The following is a 21,071-nucleotide window of genomic DNA, read 5'->3' as shown; positions in this document are numbered from 1 at the left end:
TTAAACTGCTTTAATGATTTTTTTTCTTCCAATCTCACTATGCAATCCTCTTCTGTAATCATGGTGGACTACAGTGCTACTTGTTATACGGGTGGGTCACAATCATATCCAGAATGCCAACGGAATGTATTCTTTACATTTTCCTGGATATATGACCAGTCAGCATATGCTCATGTACTATACGGTTAACGGGTGTTTAAGTATGTAAATATTTGTATTATTTACTGTAAAATGGCCAACAAAGCAAAATGCCTCCAATAAGTACTGAATACATTGTAAGTAAATCATTTTGAAGAGCTTAAAATATTAGCAACATTATATATATTTTTATGATTAACATACAATGGTGGTATAAAGTTTTATAAAGCTCTTTGAGTTTATCATTTGGAACGAACTTCTTTAATCTGGTCACTTGAATGCCAACACAACGGATGGCATGGTTGTAGGCTGCTCAGCAGAAGTACAGTATAGTGTCGCTCTGGGAATATTTGGTCCAGTCTTAACACATTTATTTTTCTGTTTTTCTTGTAATACTAAATGACAGAAGGTGCACTGTTTGTTTTGATAAGTAAGACTGCTAAAAGAAGTGACAACTGCATTTCTAATTCAGTCAGAGACATATGCACCTTTATGCCATGCTGAATGTGGTCAAATACTGTATTAACAAAACTATATGTAATTGTGGTACTCCTAATGCTGAATTATTTTATTTTTTACAGTTTGTGTTCATTTGTGTCATTATTTGCCCACTGCAAATGAGGTTATCAAAACAACAATATTCAAAACCTCTGCCAAATTATAATTTGTGGCTAGTATTTTTGGATTGTGTAAAGTTAATCACATATTTTCCTCCAAACTGTGCCTTTCAAACATTGCTCCTCGAATCATCGTAGATGAAACCAACAACATTGTGTTATCAAAAAACAATAACCAAATTCAGGGGGTAGATGTTTGTTATACCATTACTGTAGTATATTGCCATTCCACAAACAATGATGGAAACCAGGATTATTTTATGTGGGTACAATCAAGTTGTTTTTATAATGTTTTTTGTTTTTTTATTGTGTACATTGATCACTTAAGACATTTGAATGAATGTTTACCAATCCTAATGAATAACCAAAGATATCTGGTTGTTGATATTGTGTAGATTTAGTTGTTCTCATTGACATTGTTATAATTAAACAAAATAAAGCTACATGTAAATTGTAAATCATGAACACACATTTAGGCCTATACATTGTTGTTTAGTGTAAGATGGGTCACACTTCCAATAGGGCGCCAGGTAGTCTAGCGGCGAAGAGCGTTGAGTTAGTAACCGAAAGGTTGCTGGTTTGAATCACTGAGCCGACTAGGTGAAAAATCTGTCGATGTGCCCTTGAGCAAGGCACTTAACCCGGAATTGCTCCTGTAAATCACTCTGGATAAAAACAAATGTTAGGCCTACAGGATAGCTTTTGGCAAGAAATAAGTGTATATTGGACGCAAACTGGGCAAAAAATTGCCAAAATAAAGTTGGATTATGTTTCCTTGTCTATTTGTGTTTTTTGTAGAGATTGTGAAATGTTTTGTATTACAAATTTAAAACATATGTCCATCCCATTGGATTTGAGGCATATAATATACAGAAATGTACATTATTTTTTGCTACGAAATAAGCAAAGCCTTTGGGTGACAGCGAGAGAAAACAAGCATATACGCTTGCTATTGCTATAGCTCTGGACGCCGAGGGAGAGAGAGAGAGAGCGGACAGCTTCAAGGCTGGTGTCGAGATGAGTGTATTGGGACGGACACAGAAAGGTCGATTTCTTAGGAGGAATGGAAGGGGGAAGAAGATGAAGAAGAGGTCGGAGTTGAATTTGAGGAAGATGGCGTCAAAAATGGAGATGGAGTGTTGAAGAAGATTGGTGTCAAGTGCAAAGTGAGCCGTGCGCCAGACCGAGTTCTGGAGGTGAAATGGAAGTGAATGAGTGCGAGTTAAGTGAACTGGAAGGTGTGATGAAGAGCTCGGAGCCCGAGTATGATAAAGAAGTATCGGGTCCAGTAGAAAGGACATTTTTTGAGATAGTGGATCCTTGCCTTTTGGCGGATCCATTTGTGGTGGGAAATGAGTTGGGTGCAGTTGGATCAGCGAAGGCTGATCAATATTGAGTTTTTGTTCTAATGATACTGAGATATTACAGTCAAGAATAGTCAACGATTGCTGTCTAGAGCCCTGAGTTTACCTGTGAAGAAAGCAAACCCTGCAAGGATAGCCAGTCTATTCTCCTGATTGGTAGTAGACTTGTGATATTTGTTTGTGTTTCTTCTGACCAGAGGGAGTGGGCTCTCCGTGTCACGCAACTTGGGTCAACATCTGTTATCTCGCTTTGATTTTAGGAACATGGCACCATTGCAATTAGTGTTTTCTGGGGTAGCGTTAAGTGTGGAGGTGGAGCAATTGAAGTCGAAGATTTCTGGCGTTTGTGACGCCCGCCGTATTTGGTGCGACGCAGTTCCGGTGGTGAAACAGGAGTCACTGTCAGTCGTTTTGAGTCTTTACTCGACAAAGTAATCTTAGGATATCAGTTATCCTGTTAGGGCTTTTGTGTTAAATCCACGGCGCTGTTTCAGGTGCACCGTTTATGATCGTCACAGCAGTATGTAGGAGGACATTTTCAAGATGTGGGAAGTACATGGGACAGAGGATTGTGTAGTTTCGGTGGATAAAGTTGTGTGTCAACTGTAGGGTTGAGGAAGTGTCTGTCCGGTGCGAGAGAGACAGGTGGAGGGTGCGAGAGAGACAGGTGGAGGTGGCCAGAGTCAGAGTAGTGCAGGTGTCGTATGCTGAGGCAGTGAAGAAAGTAGAGGAGGATGGTTCAAGGGTGAGGGGTCCTGAGAGGATGCCTGTGATTAGTGTATCTGTGCCAGCACAGAGGGATAGGTCTACGAGTGATATATGCATCAGTAAGGTTGGCTTCTTAGCCTTCATAGCTATGGTTATCAACTGTACCGCGTAAATCAGAGAAAATAGATGTTGTGGTGCAGAGAAGTAATTGGGTATACGATATTTGACTTCAGAAGTGTTACAGGGTGTGTTGAGTTGTGGTGTCCTGTCCTCCCAGGCCTGTGGCATGGTCAAAGTAGTGGAATGGGGTAGTGTTTTTTTTAAATGAGTGTAGCGTTAGTAGTAGGAACCATGAGCTTGGCAATCAGGGGACAAATAACAACGACGGACTAGCGACGTTTTCGTCTTTTGTATGATGATGATGATGATGATTATTATTTTAGTTTTTTTATTCGGTTCATTACCCGTACAGTTGGTGGCGGCGTGCACAATTGAATAATTGTTGCTACGTGATGATGTCGCTACGTTGAGACGCTCAAATCGATTGACACGTAGCTACAATTAGTGAACAAGGAAGAAAATTAAAAGTAGAGATAAATAAAATACAAGAAATAAAGCTAGCTAGGTATGTATTTTCTTCGTTATAACGTTTTCATTATGTATTTGAGTGTAAGTTCTAGCTAGCTAGTTAACATTAAATTAACGACGTAGCTGGACAATTCCATGGTAACGTTAACGGACTCAGATTTTTCACTTAAAAAATTACAAACAAAAACCATTGATTTCAAAGTTTTTAACAAACCATACAACTCTATGTACAAAGACTACTTTTAACAATTTCCTCCGAACATTTTACAAAAACACATTTACAGGAATAACTGTACAGATACAAAGTTTGGTTACATAATTAAACTGACGGGGATTGGCAACATAATTACGGTAAATTTAGCATCTGCACAGTTTTTTTCCTGTAAATGTTTTTATTATTATTATTTATTCGGGGCTGCTAACTTTTGAAGAAAGCTTGTGTTGAGATTTGCTATATGAATTTAATTGCCCCTGGCACAACCCCTAGATGGGGAGAATGGGGGTTCTCCCCAAGGAAAATGATATTGTTTTAAAGCTAATTTCGTGCAATTATATTTATTTTGACATGATTTAGGCCTATGACCAGGATGGCTAATAAAAACCACAGGTCAGGTGTATTCAGGATGCTTTGAACATTTGACAACTTTGTTACTTTGACATTTTTGGGGGATGAAATTGAAAGTATAATTTCATTTAAAAAAAGATTGAAGTGGTTTGACACGATTCAGACAGTAATAACATTTGATGGAGAGACTGGCAAATGGGAGAAACAGTGGGAAGCTTGGAAGCAGGGATTGATTCCTGTTGTGGAAAGTTGTATGGGGCACATGCTGGGGAGTGTTATCACTACCCAAAGGCTCTGCTCAGGAAATACTCATATTAATACTTGATGGCAGTGGGTAACCAAATCATATATTGCAGTTTCCTTCTCCATATATTGTTTTCAAGGTAAGGACACAAACATTTTGTAATTTGGGCAAACCCTGCATGCACTTCAGGAGGGTTGGCCACTCTTGATCTATGTTTCCCAAGTGCTGAGTGTTTGAAAATGTTCTTGTTCTAACAATTAATTTCTCAATCACCCAACCTTCAAGCATAATCTAATGAATATTCAGGTAGTTTATGCAAACTAGTTGAAGATCCTTGCCATCATCTTACTCTACATAGACAAAATATGATGTGTTTATGAGTTGTGAATCCCCCTACCATCTCTGCCTAGCATGTGCACAAATACTAAAATGTCCCAAAATTATATTTTAGGCCTGGAGCATTCAGTATTTGTATGACTTATTAAAAAATGTCCATGAAGGGCTGCAAAAATACATAGCCTGATATAATTAATTTTTAAAGACAAGTAGGCATATCAGATTTCAAATATGTGATTACACTGGAAAAATAATGAAGAAGTGGAATAATAAAACAAGTGTGGGGAATAACAGTAGTGTTTTGCTGACCCTATATTTTAGCCCATTGTTAAGCAGGATAATTGTTCCACTTATCAGACTAAATAAAGTAAATAGATAATAAAAACTCATGAAAACAAGATTACATAAATCTGCCCTGAACACCTAACCAAATAATTTTTCTATTTATTTTCTCCCCTCTAGAATCAAATTTACACTTTTGGGTTCACAATCTGTTTGACTAAATTATTTTCATAGTTCAGGTCACCCTACCAAACTTCCCTGCTAAAACATACTYTAGGTCTGTCTGCTGCCTTTTTGTTGTCACAGCCCGGATTAATGCATGTGTGGATTAAATCGATTTTAGTACATGCTGTCAAAAGGCTGCATTCTGCAATATGGACGGGAGTAACAGCAACCTAATTGTGTTGTCAACATAAAATAGCGCTACTGTGCTGCTCTATTTACAGTTTTATAAAGTCACCCGATACCGCTCTCTCTCTCCATTCAGCGCCACTCTACTAATGTTGAGGGACGTTTCTTTAAAACGCGCACCCAATCCCCTTGATCCCTTACATAACTAGACCAATCGTATGCTTCATTGTGCAACGGTTAACAGTGCTGTGGCAAAACAGGTCAATGATAGAAGTTCCGCTCACGATGTTAAATTGCAGGCGCAGATGCTACGATTTCAAAACGATTTGGAGCACAGTTGAAACGTATTCAATGGACTAATTAAGAAAATAAATGCAGTACTTTTCAATGCGTTTGATATGAGGTGTGGCGTGTGAGGGTGTTGTGGGAGAGTTGGCTGCTCTGTTTACTGTGTAAATTGTTCAAAGTAGTCATTGTGCATATGGTTTGGTAAACTTTTTGAAATCAATTGTTTTTGTTTGGCATACATTTGAAAGTGAAAAAATCGGAGTTTCGTTGTAATTCCGTTACTATGGAATTGCCCGGCTACAGCACAGATGGCTATAGTCAAGAATCGTTGGTAACGTTAGCTACGTCAATCTTTGTCATTTCCACCATCAACACAATAACTTTGACTTGTTTTTAGATCTGTCAAGATCTCAATATGAACATATTTGACCACAGCATCAAATTTCATGCTCTCTTCAAGTTCTCCCAAATGTAAGCAGACCTAAATCAAGTTTCCAATGCAAATAATAATGCTCTGTTTATAAGTTACTGACATGGTTAACTCAATGTTGTTTTCCCCAGTTCCCACTCTACCCAGTTACACCTGAAGAATGTCTACTCCAGCTTGGCAGTGTGCATGTTCGTGGCTGCAGCAGGCTCCTATGTCCATGTTGTCACACGGCTCTTTCAGGTAAACAGTAAGCACACCACCCCATGATAATAGACAAACATTGGCTAACAGATAGTAACTAACAGATAGATGTTAGTCAATGGTGAAGCGATATCTAATCAAAATACTACTGGCTTTATCATATTCCTTTAGGGTGGTTTGCTGTCACTTCTGTGTTCCCTGGGCATGATGGTTTGGTTGTCCATGATGCCACACAACTCAGAGACAGAGAAGAATAGACTGGCTATCCTTGCAGGGTTTGCTTTCTTCACAGGTAAACTCAGGGCTCTAGACAGCAATCGTTGACTATTCTTGACTGTAATATCTCAGTATCATTAGAACAAAAACTCAATATTGATGAAGAACACTATGGCCAATATGCCTAGTCAGTCAAATGTACTTTTTCTTTCTCACCAGGTGTTGGTCTTGGACCGGCAATGGACTTTGTCATTACCATTAACCCAAGGTGCTATTGAATATTGTTGGAAATCATTTCTTAAGTCTGTTTGTTTTTCAATTGAAGAGTCAAGAGAACGTGTCTTTGCCTATCTGGTCTCTCTAGCGTCATTGTGACAGCCTTCCTTGGAACCTCCATCATCTTCATTTGCTTCACTCTCAGTGCTCTGTACGCCAAGCGTAGGAGCTACCTCTACCTGGGAGGTACAAAGATGTTCTACACTATTCAATAGCCTAGTTAACTCACTTAAACCCTTTTGCTCTTCAGGAGCATAAGTCATTCACCTATATCACAGAATCCATGTTCATTTAGTCAAGATATATACAGTTAATTTGGAAAGTATTCAGACACCTTTTTCCACATTTTGTTACGTTAGTCTTATTCTAAAATTGATATAATTTTTTCCTCATTAATCTACACACAATACCCCATAATGACAAAAGAAAACAGGTTTTTAGAAATGTTGAAAAAAAAAAAAAACTTATTTACATAACTATTCAGACCCTTTGCTATGAGACTCGAAATTGAGCTCTGATTCATCCTATTTTCATCATCCTTGATGTTTCTACAACTTGATTGGAGTCCACCTGTGGTAAATTCAAATGATTGGACATGATTTGGAAAGGCGCACACACACCTGTCTATATAAGGTCCAGTTGACAGTGCATGTCAGAGCAAAAAACCAAGCCATGAGGTCGAAGGAATTGTCCGTAGAGCTCCGAGACAGGATAATGTCAAGGCACAGATCTGGGGAAGGGTACCAAAAAATGTCTGCAGCATTGAAGGTCCCCAAGAACACAGTAGCCTCCATCATTCTTAAATGGAAGAAGATTGGAACCACCAAGACTCTTCCTAGAGCTGGCCGCCCAGCCAAACTGAGCAATTGGGGGAGAAGGGCCTTGGTCAGGGAGGTGACCAAGAACCTGATGGTCACTCTGACAGAGCTTCAGAGTTCCTCTGTGGAGATGGGAGAACCTTCCAGAAGGACAACCATCTCTGCAGCACTCCAGCAATCAGGCCTTTATGATAGAGTGGCCAGACGGAAGCCACTCAGTGAAAGGCACATGACAGCCCACTTGGAGTTTGCCAAAAGGCACCTAAAGGACTCTCAGACCATGATAAACAAGATTCTCTGGTCTGATGAAACCAAGATTGAACTCTTTGGCCCGAAAGCCAAGTGTCACGTCTGAAGGAAACCTGGCACCATCCTTATGGTATAAGTATGGTGGTGGCAGCATCATGCTGTGGGGATGTTTTTCAGAGGCACGGACTGGGAGACTAGTCAGGATTGAGGTAAAGATGAACAGAGCAAAGTGCAGAGAGGTCCTTGATGAAAACTTGCTCCAGAGCGCTCAGGACGTCAGACTGGGGGCCAAGGTTTCAACAGGACAACGACCCTAAGCACACAGCCAAGATAAGGCAGGAATGGCTTCGGGACAAGTCTCTGAATGTGCTTGAGTGGCCCAGCCAGAGCCCAGACTTGAACCTGATCGAAAATCTCTGGAGAGACCTGAAAATAGCTATGCTGTGAGGCTCCCCATCCAACGTGACAGAGCTCGAGGAGAAATGGGATAAACTCTCCAAATACAGGTGTCCTAAGCTTGTAGTATCATACCCAAGAAGACTTGAGGCTGTAATTGGTGCCAAAGGTGCTTCAACAAAGTATTGAGTAAAGGGTCTTAATACTTATGTAAATGTGATATTTCAGTTTTTTAAAATAAATTAGCTAAAATGTTTAAACCTGTTTTTGTTTTGTCATTATGGGGTATTTTGTGTAGATTGATGAGGGGGAAAAAACAATTTAATCAATTTTAGAATAAGGCTGTAACGTAACAAAATGTGTAAAAATTCAAGGGGTCTGAATAATTTCAGAATGCACTATATATACACTGAATATGAAAAAATGTACCATGTGATTTACTACTTTGATGTGTTCTTTGTTGTCGTCTCAGGGACTCTGATGTCTGGATTGTCCATCTTGTTCCTTGTGTCTGTGTTGAACATGTTCTTTGGATCAGCAATACTCTTCAAGGTAGCCTAAATATTTATAGATCTATCTCTCTCGGGACTTGGATGTGAAGTGATTCCACTCATACATTGGAAGTGTGTAGTATAATTGTGAGGTCTCAGCAAGGTGACCCAGGTGTAACATGGCTCTTCTCTTCACTAACAGGCTCACATGTACATGGGGCTGGTCATTATGTGTGGCTTTGTTCTGTTCGACACTCAGCTCATCATTGAGAAAGCCGAGAACGGAGACAAGGACTACGTCTGGTGAGTCTTTTCAACATTTCACCAAATAAGCAGTCGTAAAGCTTTTTACTTACTGATGTAGTAGAATGGAAAAATAATATATTAAGTAATTGCAATGAAGTAATTGTTTTTCTGTCTTTTGAAAGGCATTGCGTGGACCTGTTCCTCGACTTTGTGACCATTTTCAGAAAACTCATGATTCTTCTTGCCATGAATGAGAAGGTAATTTTTGTATTTATTTTTTACAGACAAAATATGTATCATATAATTAACTTTTTCCTCATATAAGCACATTTCACAATATGCAAATTGTGATAATATTTTATATTTTCAGGACAAGAAGAAAGAAAAGAAGTAAATGGAAGAAATCCAATTGAAGTTTCAAATAAAAAATGATCTGTGACAAGGAACAGAACCAGCAACAAAGCCTCTGTCTGCAATGCTGTTGGTCCTTTTACTATTCGTCGTTCTTTGTTAACTTATGGTATATAGTTTTTTTTTGCTTTGTTTTGAGCTTGCAAAAGGAGGTTAAAGGCTGTATTTTAAGCTGCTGCTGCAGTGATGATGCTTGTCCTGTAGAGGGAGTAGTTGTTCTATGAAGGCCTACATTCGCAGAGCTGTCTGAACAGTTGTTGTTTTTTGCCATTAAAAAAACAAATACAAGATTTTTCGGCAGGCTGTTTTGAGCTTTTGGAGATTAATCATTGTTTTATTTTAAGTCGTAATATTTTGGTTCGTTGTCAGTGCTATTCCCGCAATCTTTTTTGTTTTGTTTAGTTTCTAGAAAGTATGTGACTGACATCATGACCCGTGATAGTCTTGAGCGCCACTCTCCTTGAGCTTTTTCTATTATTGTCTACTGCTCCACTTATGTATGTTACCTTGAAGAATAACCTTATAAACAATCTCTTGGTACCGTTTTGGTAATTCAGATGACCTTTCATGAAGATTTAGTGCACTTTATGGTGAGCTTTTGTGGCACAAAAAGGACTGGTCAAGGCTGTAGAATAGATGGACCAACTGCCGATGCATTCTCTCACAAGACTTTTGCCAATTTGTATTTTCTTTCATGTTTTGATCATCTGTATTCTGTGAAAAACACATTTTATAAGTGTAATAATGATAATCTAATTTGATACATTTATTTAAATACATTTAAAAATGCTTAACTAAATGCCTTTTTTTCATTGCAGTACATGCATGCAAACATGCTGATACACATTTCAATTGCAAGTTATATGGTGTAATTTTCTTGTATTTATTTGTGCTTCAGTGAGAACACAAGAAATAATCATAACATTTTAAAAAGTATGTTGACATCTTGGCTGTTCAAGATTGACATCCAGCGTTAAACAATAATCTATTTTAGCCAGGTGACTGCATTTACACAATATTACCAAAAAATTGACAATTACCCAAATTATGTGGAGTTGATTTAACATAAATAATACAAATACATATTAATTGGACAATAATGTAGCCACATCTCTTTTTCACAATATTATTGCTGGCATCTATTACCTTCAAAGAATGGTGAGCTAAACTAAAAACATATTCTGACAAGAAAGCTTTTCTTGTCAGTTGCAGAGACATAATCTGAACAACACCATCAACAAATAATTGTATACTTAAATTGTAATGTATTTATTCAACAGCGAAAAATCACAAACATTAACATTCATTTTTTAAGAGCTCAAGATAACGGAATCAGTACATTGTGTGAACTGATAAAGAAAAGAGAAGAACATATTGGTAGTAAGTACTTGCATGGTCAGGGTGTTCAGCTCTCTGTAGTCTGTAATAAATATAGTAAGATCTTTTGGTGAGGGTCAGAGTAAGATTGAACAAGGCATATTCAATTCCAACAAAGAGAATGTTTGATATTGTCATCTTGTCCTGATATTTCATAATCCTAAAATGATTTAAATAACTATTTTGGTTAGCGGAGTGTGTTTCCAATTACCTCCCGTCATAAAACAGTGTTATTCTGAATAGTCTATATCCTTTGGGTTGTAGTTATCCTGAGGAGAGGTTTTTCTTTCCAGTTAACCTTGCAACATAGCTGGTGAGAAAGCATACATGTAAGTCCTAAGGGTACCATCTTATCACAGTCCTTATCCATATTCTTCTAAAGGTGGTCAGTGCCACTTGTACCCTTTTCACAATACTGAGCCAAACCAAGCTGGGTTGAACCAAGCTGTATCCGGCTGGCCTGGTTACGCATCCACCATAGAAGCTGAAACCATTCTGGAAAGGACAATGTGAAAAGAAAATATTCGAGCCAGTCCAATATGATTCGGGTTGACACGATAGTGTGAAAAGGGTATATCTTAGCACAGTCCATATCACATGTTCTGTTAAGGTGCCTCAGTCAGCACCACAGTAAGATCTGCAAAGCACCTGTCTTTTCCCCCCCCTGTCATCCCTGGCTACCACAGGAAGAGAGGCTGTCGTAGAGAGAGTCACTGAGAGACTCAGGGGTCTCTAGGACCTGGGGTCGGCTGGGGGAGAGGGCTTCCTCAGGCCTCTCCCTCACCAGCTCTAGGCCCGTCTCCCGGCCAAGGCCCATCTCTGGGGCACTGGGTGTACTGCGGATCTTCCCACGTCGGCTCAACCCTGTCTGGGCCGGCACCGGCAGACTGCTGGGGTCCATGTTACGAGAGACAGAGGGACCACAGGCCTTCTATAAGGAGGAGGCGGAAGAGGAGTGGAGAGAGGAGAGAGAGAGGTGGGGGGAGAGAGTCATTTGTAAAAAGTTCACAAATGTCACAAATCCATAATTAATTTTTAATAATCCAATTCTAAATGATTCATGAACACATTATTGTAAAGAATTCACATATTTCAAATGGAAAATAGTTTTCATGTTTTCAACCCACCCCTCTGAATGGGGATCCATAGGGGGCAGTCTCCACCTCTTCCTCCATGGCCAGGTACACCTCAGTGGGCCCTGCAACGGTCTTCGGGTTGGGGAACGTCCAGGTCTTTGAGTGGGGGGACAGCATGTGAGCTCCATAGGCTTCTTTGTCTGCAAAGGTTACAAAATACATTTTATTCTTAAATGAAACAGGCCATACATAAAGTACATTGTTATTGTATAAAACTCATTAACATTTTTCCTATACCAAATCATCAGATTGCTATACCCTATATGTTTGTTTTTGAGTATTGAATATTAGATATAGTGTATTGTGATATATTTCGTATTTCATAATGTATTTGATATTATGAATTGTGATGTATATTTCTCAGTACTGTACCTTCATGAATGACCCCAGCTGTCTGTCTGTTCATGCTTTTCCCCTCCAGTACAGACCCGTACAGTACCGGTGTGGTCATCTCTCTGTGAGGTTGATAGCACTGCTCCAGGGATGAGGGTTCTCTGTCCAGGGTCCTAGCCCTCCTTCCTACCCTCCCTGGGGAACCAGAGGAGCCATGCTCAGCTCCAGCCCCCCTCATCTTAGATAGGCTTCTTCCTGCTGCCCCACTACTGTAGTCAGGCAGAGGGAAAGTTCCAATGCCACTGTCTAGTGTGTAAGTGGAGGCTCCAGAAGCTAGTAGGAGAGGGGAGAAGTAGAGAGAGAGAGAGAGAGGAGAGGAATTGTACTTGTTACATTTTGATAAATGTCCATGTTGTCATTTTCGGATAATAGCTCCTACAGTTGAAGTCGGTAGTTTACATACACCTTAGCCAAATACATTTAAACAAAATGTTTAACGATTCCTGACATTTAATCCTAGTAAAAATTCCCTGTCTTAGGTCAGTTAGGATCACCACTTTATTTTAAGAATGTGAAATGTCAGAATAATAGTAGAGAGAATGATTTATTTCAGCTTTTATTTCTTTCATCCCATTCCCAGTGGGTCAGAAGTTTACATACACTCAATTAGTATTTGGTAACATTGCCTTTAAATAGTTAAACTTGGGTCAAACGTTTCGGGTAGCCTTCCACAAGCTTCCCACAATAAATTGGGTGAATTTTGGCCCATTCCTCCTGACAGAGCTGGGGTAACAGTCAGGTTTGTAGGCCTCCTTTCTCGCACACATTTTTTCAGTTCTGCCCACAAATTTTCTATGGGATTGAGGTCAGGGCTTTGTGATGGCCACTCCAATACCTTGACTTTGTTGTCCTTAAGCCATTTTGCCACAACTTTGGAAGTATGCTTGGAGTCATTGTCCATTTGGAAGACCCATTTGCAACCAAGATTTAACTTCCTGACTGATGTCTTGAGATGTTTCTTCAATATATCCACATAATTTCCCTCCCTCATGATGCCATCTATGTGCACCAGACCCTCCTGCAGCAAAGCACCCCCACAACATGATGCTGCCACCCCCGTGCTTCACAGTTGGGGTGGTGTTCTTTGGCTTGCAAGCCTCCCCCTTTTTCCTCCAAACATAACAATGGCCAAACAGATTTATTTTTGTTTCATCAGACCAGAGGACATTTCTCCAAAAAGTACGATCTTTGTCCCCATGTGCAGTTGCAAACCGTAGTCTGGATTTTTTATGGTGGTTTTGGAGCAGTGGCTTCTTCCTTGCTGAGCGGTCTTTCAGATTATGTCGATATAAGACTCGTTTTACTGTGGATATAGATACTTTTGTACCTGTTTCCTCCAGCATCTTCACAAGGTCCTTTGGTGATATTCTGGGATTGATTTGCACTTTTCGCACTAAAGTACGTTCATCTCTAGGAGACAGAACGCGTCTCCTTCCTGAGCGGTATGACGGCTGCGTGGTCCGATGGTGTTTATACATGCGTACTATTGTTTGTACAGATGAATGTGGTACCTTCAGGCGTTTGGAAATTGATCCCAACGATGAACCAGACTTGTGGAGGTCTACAATTATTTTTTTGAGGTCTTGGCTGATTTCTTTTGATTTTCCCATGATGTCAAGCAAAGAGGCACTGAGTTTGAAGGTAGGCCTTGAAATACATCCACAGGTACACCTCCAATTTACTCAAATAATGTCAATTAGCCTATCAGAAGCTTCTAAAGTCATGACATAATTTTTGGAATTTTCCAAGCTGTTTAAAGGCACAGTCAACTTAGTAAATGTAAACTTCTGACCCACTGGAATTGTGATACAGTGAATTATAAGTGAAATAATCTGTCTATAAACAATTGTTGGAAAAATGACTTGTGTCATGCACAAAGTAGATGTCCTAACCAACTTGTCAAAACTACAGTTTGTTAATTAACAAGAAATATGTGGAGCGGTTGAAAAGTTTTAATGACAAGTTTTAATGACTCCAACCTACGTGTATGTAAACTTCCGACTTCAACTGTATGTACCAAAGGCAATTATGAAATGTAAAACATTCTCTGTTTTGATTATGTAAAGTGTAAGGATGAACTAAATACGAGCAAGACTGGATGCCTCCATAAACAAGGACTGTGAGCAGACCATTTTCCTACCTGCAAAGGGCGGGTAGTGAACTGGGTCAGCTAAATTCTCATCTGAGGGGACGTTGCTTATCAGATGTTCTGAACCCTGAGTAAAGAAAAAACAGAAACAGAGTTCTCAATACGCACATTAATTAAGTGAAATAACAGCCAAAAAACATACATATTACACACAACAATAATAACATAATAGTCACACATAATAAAGTGAAAAATACAGCCTTGAGCAGCAATGTATGGGGTTCACAGGATCAAGATCAGTTTTTTGAGCATTAGCGTGACCTATGCAAGAATGAGTTGTTAATAGTTTCCTTGTTGTTTGAGATATCAATACCAAATTCAGTGTGGTTCATCTTAGGGACGACCATGATAGTGATGCCAAGTTCCAAGTTGATAGGCAACTGTGGAGTGGATTAACAGTGGTTTAAATGGACATGTAAAATCAGATTTTTGATTTGTCAACTTTTGACCAATCCCTTAGCTTTTCTCAAACTAAGTTAAAGTGGAACTGACAGCATTTTAGCAACATTAAATCTTATTAAAACCTGTTCATATACACCCCCAGGAAGAATGACACCTTTTAATWATTTATTTAAAAAAAACATTTTCTGACAAGTGAGCACTTAGATATTGTAATTTTCACATTTTCATAAATTCATAGACTGTTTGGGAAAGAGGTAGAGTAAGGTATTTGTGAAAATTCTGTAGCAATATAGAGTGGGAAAGTGGCCGTGTCACTTGGACAATTAATAGACACTGCAGCAAATAAAACCTAATAAAAACATCTGAGTTTGAGTTTATTTTATTTTTACAGGGAGAGTGCACATTAATCAACGTTTCAGTAAAAGTGCCGGTTTTAGCCAGCCGGCTAATTTTCAATCGCAGTCCCTGGGCAGGTTATTAAAAACAATTACAATATAAACAATCATTGAACAGTGAGCACACGCAGAGCAACATAGGACAAGCAAGACATAGCATACAGACAAAGCAACATAGGACAAGCAAGACGTAGCATACAGACAGAGCAACATAGAACAAAAAGCAGTAAGACAAAATTCATAAAAGCCACAAAATGTTTCCACACATCACAAGCTACAGACAACAGGCAACATGGAAAGCGGCAATACACAGCTAGGAATTATGTTCACAAATCTGATTGACCTTTAGCCATGTCTTCATGCATTTTGTGAAAGTGTGATATGTGGTGCAGTTATGTGTGTCTGATGGCAGTGTATTTCAGGCATGGGAAGCTCTCACAGAGAAAGCGGATTTACTAAAGGTGCTTTTCCTTAAGGGAACTATACAGTCACCTCTCATGGCAGYCCTTGTGGATCTGCTGCCATATGTTTGGGTTTTCTGTTTAGAAAAATACTGAGTGGAGGGGGAGCCAAGCCATTTAGGATCTTGAATACAAGACATGCGTCGGTGTATTGCACAAGATTTTCCCAACTCAGGAGCTCATGCTTCCTGAGGATGTAACAGTGATGATGGCTATTGGGCTTCCTATCAAGCACTTTGAYAGCCTGTTTGTAGACAGACTGAATAGGTTTTAATGTTGTACAGCAAGCTTGGGCCCAACTAGTCAAGCAGTATGTTAAGTGGGGGAGTATCATAGATTTGAAGTACAGTTTTGCTACCTCTGTAGTCAAACAATTTCATATAAATCGGAAATTAGCTAGGTTGAATCTGAATCTGAATTACCTTTTTCACATGCTTTTTAAAAGGGAGGTTGGAATCAAGTATGATGCCAAGGTACTTAAAATCAGATACCACCTGGAGCTTCTCCCCCGACACATAGACATCTGGCTCAGTAGCATACTGAGCCAGATGAAGAATCATGCAAACAGTTTTTTTCACATTGAGATGCAAACACGAGTCACTGAGCCACTTTGTAACCTTGACCATTACAGTAGTGAGTTCTTGTGCAGCTTGTTGTTTGCTCTTTGCATGCACATATATCACTGTATCATCTGCATACATTTGAACTTCAGACCCAGTACAGACAGAAGGCAGATCATTAATGTACAGGCTGTACAGGAGGGGCCCCAGTATTGACCCTTGGGGCACGCCCACATCATAGCTAAGAGTGGGCGACAGCTCATTGCTCACTCTGACACACTGAGTTCTGCCTTCAAGGTATGATTTCATCCATCTCAAGGCATCGGGGGAAAAGTTGAACTTGGACAATTTTGAAATGAGAATCTCATGGTTAACAGTATCAAAAGCCTTCCTTAGGTCCAGAAACACAGCCCCAACAACGCCCCCTTTGTCCATCTTGGACTTCACATTTTCCAGAAGAAAGCAGTTGGCCGTTTCTGTGGAGTGTTTCGCTCTGAAGCCAAACTGCATAGAGTGTAATGTGAAGGGGCTGTTGTTGAGGTGGGCAATCAGTTGTTCTGCTACACACTTTTCAACAACCTTTGACACCACAGGTAGTATACTAATGGGCCTGTAGTTACTCACGTCAGCAGGGTTGCGCGATTTATAGATGGCCGTTATTATGGCCGACTTCCATACCCTTGGAAACACCCCAAGACCAATAGATGTGTTGGTGACCTTAGTAATGGGGCCAATGAGTGACTCTTTGTAGTTTTTAAGAAAGTTAGAGTCCAGCCCAAACACATCTTTGGCTTTAGAGTTCTTTAGTGAGCTAATCACCTTGTTCACCTTTGACTCAGAAACCTCCCTTATGATGAAGACAGGTTGAGTGTCATTTACTAGCAATGAGCCCAAGAAACCAGTGGAGGGGTTCTGTGTCAGTACCCTGACAGAGTCAATAAAGTAGGAATTGAAGGCTATTGCTATTTCGACTGCATCCTGTGTTAGATTGTTATTCACCATGATTTCTAGTCTTTTTGCAGTGTTACTATGGTCTTTCCCTGTAAACTTTTTTAGATTCTCCCAGATCAATTTAGAATTTCCCTTTGCTTCACCAATTATGTTAATAAAAAAGTTTGCTTTGGCCTGTCTGATTTCTTTCATCACCTTATTTCTCAACATGGTAAACCTACATCTGTCGTCCAGGACAGGACTCTACGCAGACCGGTGCGTTATAGCCAATCAGAGCTACAGTAAGCCTTCATGCAAATAAGCCATTTTCAACAGCGCAGCTTTAGATCATTAGAACACATTCGTCAAAAGCCAAAAAATACACCTGAATGGATTTCTGAAAATATGTACAGTAAATACCAAGGGAGTCCTCTTACATTTGGGAATTTTACAGTCCTATTGATCAAACAACCATGAAAAGATAGGCTCTCTCCCTCAGTTATGCACATCAACAACAACAATATCCACAACTAATGCTAGCCAGAGTGAGATGATCTTAAATTAAACAAGGGAATATTAGATAAACCCTCTCAAACTTTTTTCAGCTAGTTGGCCGTCGAAATTGCACTGATAAACGATGGAGAATAGTAGCCTACTCGTCCTTCTGCAGATTGCCTGCCAATGCATGCTTGTCCCAACCAATGATGTATATAAACCCTGGATTGCGAATGCTATGTATTGGCCATTGAGAGGCTTTGAAACTACCTGTCGGCCATATTGGCACTCTCCAGTAGGCACAGTCATCCATAGGAATGAATGGAATTCAACAGTATTTAAATTACACTGAACAAAAATATAAACACAACATGTAAGGTGCTGGTCCCATGTTTCATTAGCTGAAATAAAAGAGGATAATTTATGTCTTTCAGCCATCCATGGCTGAACCCCTGCCCAGTCATGTGAAATCCATAGATTAGGGCTTAATGAATTCATTTCAATTGACTGATTTCTTTATATGAACTGTAACTCAGCAAAATCTTTGAAATTGTTGCATGTTGCGTTTATATTTTTGTTCAGTATAAATGTTTCAAGGACAAAATTACATGTATTTAAGTATTCTTGATGTTGTAATGGGGACGGTAACATTAGTCATCTCAATGAATTATTACTTTAAGTATTTAAAAAATATATATAAAAAAATATGTTTGTATTGTTTAGCTCACATAATAATTTAAAAGTATGCATTAAGGTGTCTGTAATAGAATACATGTGGCAAAAACAAATGTAGACATTAATAAATGCATTTCTATATCTTCCAAAATACTTTTTACAATGGTGGGAGAGTGCCAAGATGGAGGCACAGTGGCTTCAACACAACACCCCCTACTGGTCATCTAGTGTATATTTAACTCATTGATCCAGTGTTTAATTGCTAAATTGTGATTATTTCGCCACTATGGCCTATTTATTGCCTTACCTCCCTAATCTTACTTCATTTGCACACACTGTATATAGACTTTTCTATTGTTTTATTGACTGTACGTTTGTTTATTCCATGTGTAACTCTGTGTTGTTTGTGTCGCACTGCTTTGCTTTATCTTGGCCAGGTCGCAGTTGTAAATAAGAGGTACCAGGTAGGTTCTCAACTGGCCTACGTGGTTAAATAAAGGTGAAATACATTTTTTAAAAGAATAAAAAATCCTAACCAATAATTTACATGAACTTTGGATTGCGGATGCTATTTATTGGCCACTTAGAGTCTTTGAAGACACTGGTCGGCCATATTGGCACTACCTAGTAGGATCAGTCCTCCACAGGAATGAATGGAATTACACAATTCCATTTTGTTGTAGGGGGACAGTAACATTCATACTCTCAAAAAAAAATATTTCAGGAAAATGTTTTAAAATATTATTTTTTATGTTTAGCTCACATAATATAATTTAAAAGTATGCATTACGGTGTCTGTAATAGACTGAATGTGTCAAGAACAGATGTCGACATTAATAAATGCATTTCCATAGCTTCCAAAATATTTTTTACATTTCAGGAGTGCCAAGATTTCAATACAGCACCCCCTGTCAGTCATCCAGGGTTTATACACATCATTGGTCCCAAACCACATTTTGACAACTGAATGGGAACCTGCCTGCCTGCCTGCCCATTTGATCGACGCCAAATACATTTGATTGACAATTAAGGGTGCGTTTGTAAATTGCCTCCAGTGTGTCAGAGTGCGCTCTGGGTTGTTCGTAAACTCAGAGCGTTGTCAGATTGTCTGTTCATAAATTCAGAGAGTCTTGCTGGACACTGGAGGCTCTGGCCAAGGAGTAGGGTTGATCCGAGCTTTCCTCACAACGGCAGTCAAGCACCCAAGCTGACTGACTAAAGCTGGCTAGCTTGCTAGTTACTTCCAGAAACAAATTAGAGAACACTTCACTGACCATTTCACTCACCCTAGCAGAGCTGGTTAAGCTGTACATGTTATCTGGAGGATTAGTGACTAACTGTGCTGCTGGCAACAATTAAATAACTTTTTTTTGCTGATGTTTACTGACACCTATGGAAGCCAATTCCCACCACCATTTTTTAATCCCAATACTATCTAAAAATGCCAAAATACTAAGTCAAATTTTCAACATAATACTATCTCTAAATTTCGACATGCTATGTCAGAATTTCAAGATACTAACTCCAAATTTTGACATACTAACTCGAATTTTGAAAATAGTAGAACATACATAGGATATGTTTCTTCATTTGTAGCATTATGTGGCAATTTCCATCTATCCACGTTGCAGAGATCAGTACAGCATGTCCACCGGCAAATGTGTGGGGAGCTGTAATTTTCCCCAACACTTTTGATTCAGTTTAATAAAAAAATATTGACACAAAAGCGTTGAAAAGAGGGAAAAGTACTATTGTTTAGACTGATTTGCCTCATGATTTGTCAACTTGTGCACAATTCATCTGTGCTTCAGTCTGATCAACTGTAGCTTACTGATAACAACCACAGTTGCAGGTAGCCTAGAGACGCCTATGCGCGCTGATCCCCTCTGACCAAGGGAAAAGAAGAGGTAACGTCATGTACTTCTAGCCTAAGCTATGTAATGCATTTATAGCCTAAGCTATGTAATGTATTTATAGACATTTGTGTTAAGAGAAAATGTGAATGTGATCAAATTTGGTTTGTATTCAAACTTCAGGTGGCTAGGCTACCTAGACCTTATCAATTCAAAATTATTACCTGGAATGAATCAATCAACACAATAGTGATGACATTTTTATTTATTTATTTAACCTTTTTTTAACTAGGCAAGTCAGTTAAGAACAAATTCTTATTTACATTGACAGCCTACCCCGGCCAAACCCTACCCAGATGACGCTGGGCCAACTGTGCGTCGCCCTATGGGACTTCCAATCACGGCCGGTTGTGATACAGCCTGGAATCAAACCAGGGTCGGTAGTGACGCCTCTAGCACTGAGATGCAGTGCCTTAGACCTCTGCGCACATACTGTGCGAGTAACTTTGTAATTACAGACGCAAAGGCCTACACGATGCAACCCTGAATAAAGCAAACTCAGCCCTCTTAGTTATATTGTTCAATCGCAGTTGTTATCTATAACTATTATTATTATTATTTATCTTTTTCCAGATAAAACCGTTTTACATTTGATTTATTACTTTGTCATACCCTCCAACTTGGGCCCGGAGTTTTACCTGGTTAGGTTAGCCCAGTGGTCCTCAAACCTCTCCTCGGGGAACGTCAAATGTTTCACAATTTTGTTTTAGCCCTGAACTAGTTCACCTGATTCAGAGTGCGCTCTTCACAGACAAATCCCGGTTTCAACTGTACCGGGCAGATGGCAGAGCGTGTATGGCGTTGTGTGGGCGAGCTATTTGCTGATGTCAACGTTGTGAACAGAGTGCCCCATGGTGGCGGTGGGGTTATATGGGCAGGCATAAGCTACGGACCACAAACACAATTGCATTTTATCGATGGCAATTTGAATGCCCTGAAATACTGTGACGAGATCCTGAAGCCCATTGTC

General features: G+C 39.4%; 2 protein-coding genes across 7 annotated transcripts in view; one reads left to right on the top strand and one right to left on the bottom strand.

Annotated features, from left to right (window-relative positions):
* Window positions 1-2,286: 2,286 nt before the first annotated feature.
* On the top strand, window positions 2,287-10,014 carry LOC111976576 (probable Bax inhibitor 1). 4 transcript variants are annotated; one of them, XM_024005517.3, is made up of 10 exons: window positions 2,288-3,452; window positions 5,879-5,952; window positions 6,043-6,151; window positions 6,284-6,404; window positions 6,548-6,596; window positions 6,693-6,790; window positions 8,540-8,619; window positions 8,761-8,861; window positions 8,987-9,062; window positions 9,175-10,014. In XM_024005517.3, the coding sequence occupies exons 2-10, from the start codon at window positions 5,897-5,899 to the stop codon at window positions 9,196-9,198; spliced, it is 714 nt and encodes a 237-aa protein (XP_023861285.1). In that variant the 5' UTR covers window positions 2,288-3,452; window positions 5,879-5,896; the 3' UTR covers window positions 9,199-10,014. The 4 variants fall into 4 exon arrangements, with proteins under 4 accessions (XP_023861287.1, XP_023861285.1, XP_024003363.1 ...); XM_024147595.2 differs by lacking the exon at window positions 2,288-3,452 and adding an exon at window positions 4,731-5,537; XM_024005518.3 differs by lacking the exon at window positions 2,288-3,452 and adding an exon at window positions 4,731-5,596.
* Window positions 10,015-10,084: 70 nt separating this feature from the next.
* The window catches only part of LOC111976575 (nck-associated protein 5-like), a 57,435-nt gene continuing 46,448 nt past the window's right edge, over window positions 10,085-21,071 (bottom strand). For all 3 annotated transcript variants that reach the window (XM_024005516.2, XM_024005515.3, XM_070448045.1), the window contains 4 exons: window positions 14,262-14,337; window positions 12,101-12,394; window positions 11,720-11,868; window positions 10,085-11,523 (listed from right to left, as the gene is read on the bottom strand). In XM_024005516.2, the coding sequence (XP_023861284.1) occupies window positions 11,260-11,523; window positions 11,720-11,868; window positions 12,101-12,394; window positions 14,262-14,337 (783 nt within the window). In that variant the 3' untranslated portion in view covers window positions 10,085-11,259. The remainder of the gene's footprint in view (window positions 11,524-11,719; window positions 11,869-12,100; window positions 12,395-14,261; window positions 14,338-21,071) is intronic.

Source organism: Salvelinus sp. IW2-2015, linkage group LG17 (assembly GCF_002910315.2).
Source record: "Salvelinus sp. IW2-2015 linkage group LG17, ASM291031v2, whole genome shotgun sequence".
Taxonomy (NCBI): Eukaryota; Metazoa; Chordata; class Actinopteri; order Salmoniformes; family Salmonidae; genus Salvelinus; species Salvelinus sp. IW2-2015.
The sequence above is the reverse complement of the archived record's forward strand: the minus strand, read 5'-3'. Positions and strand labels throughout refer to the sequence as shown.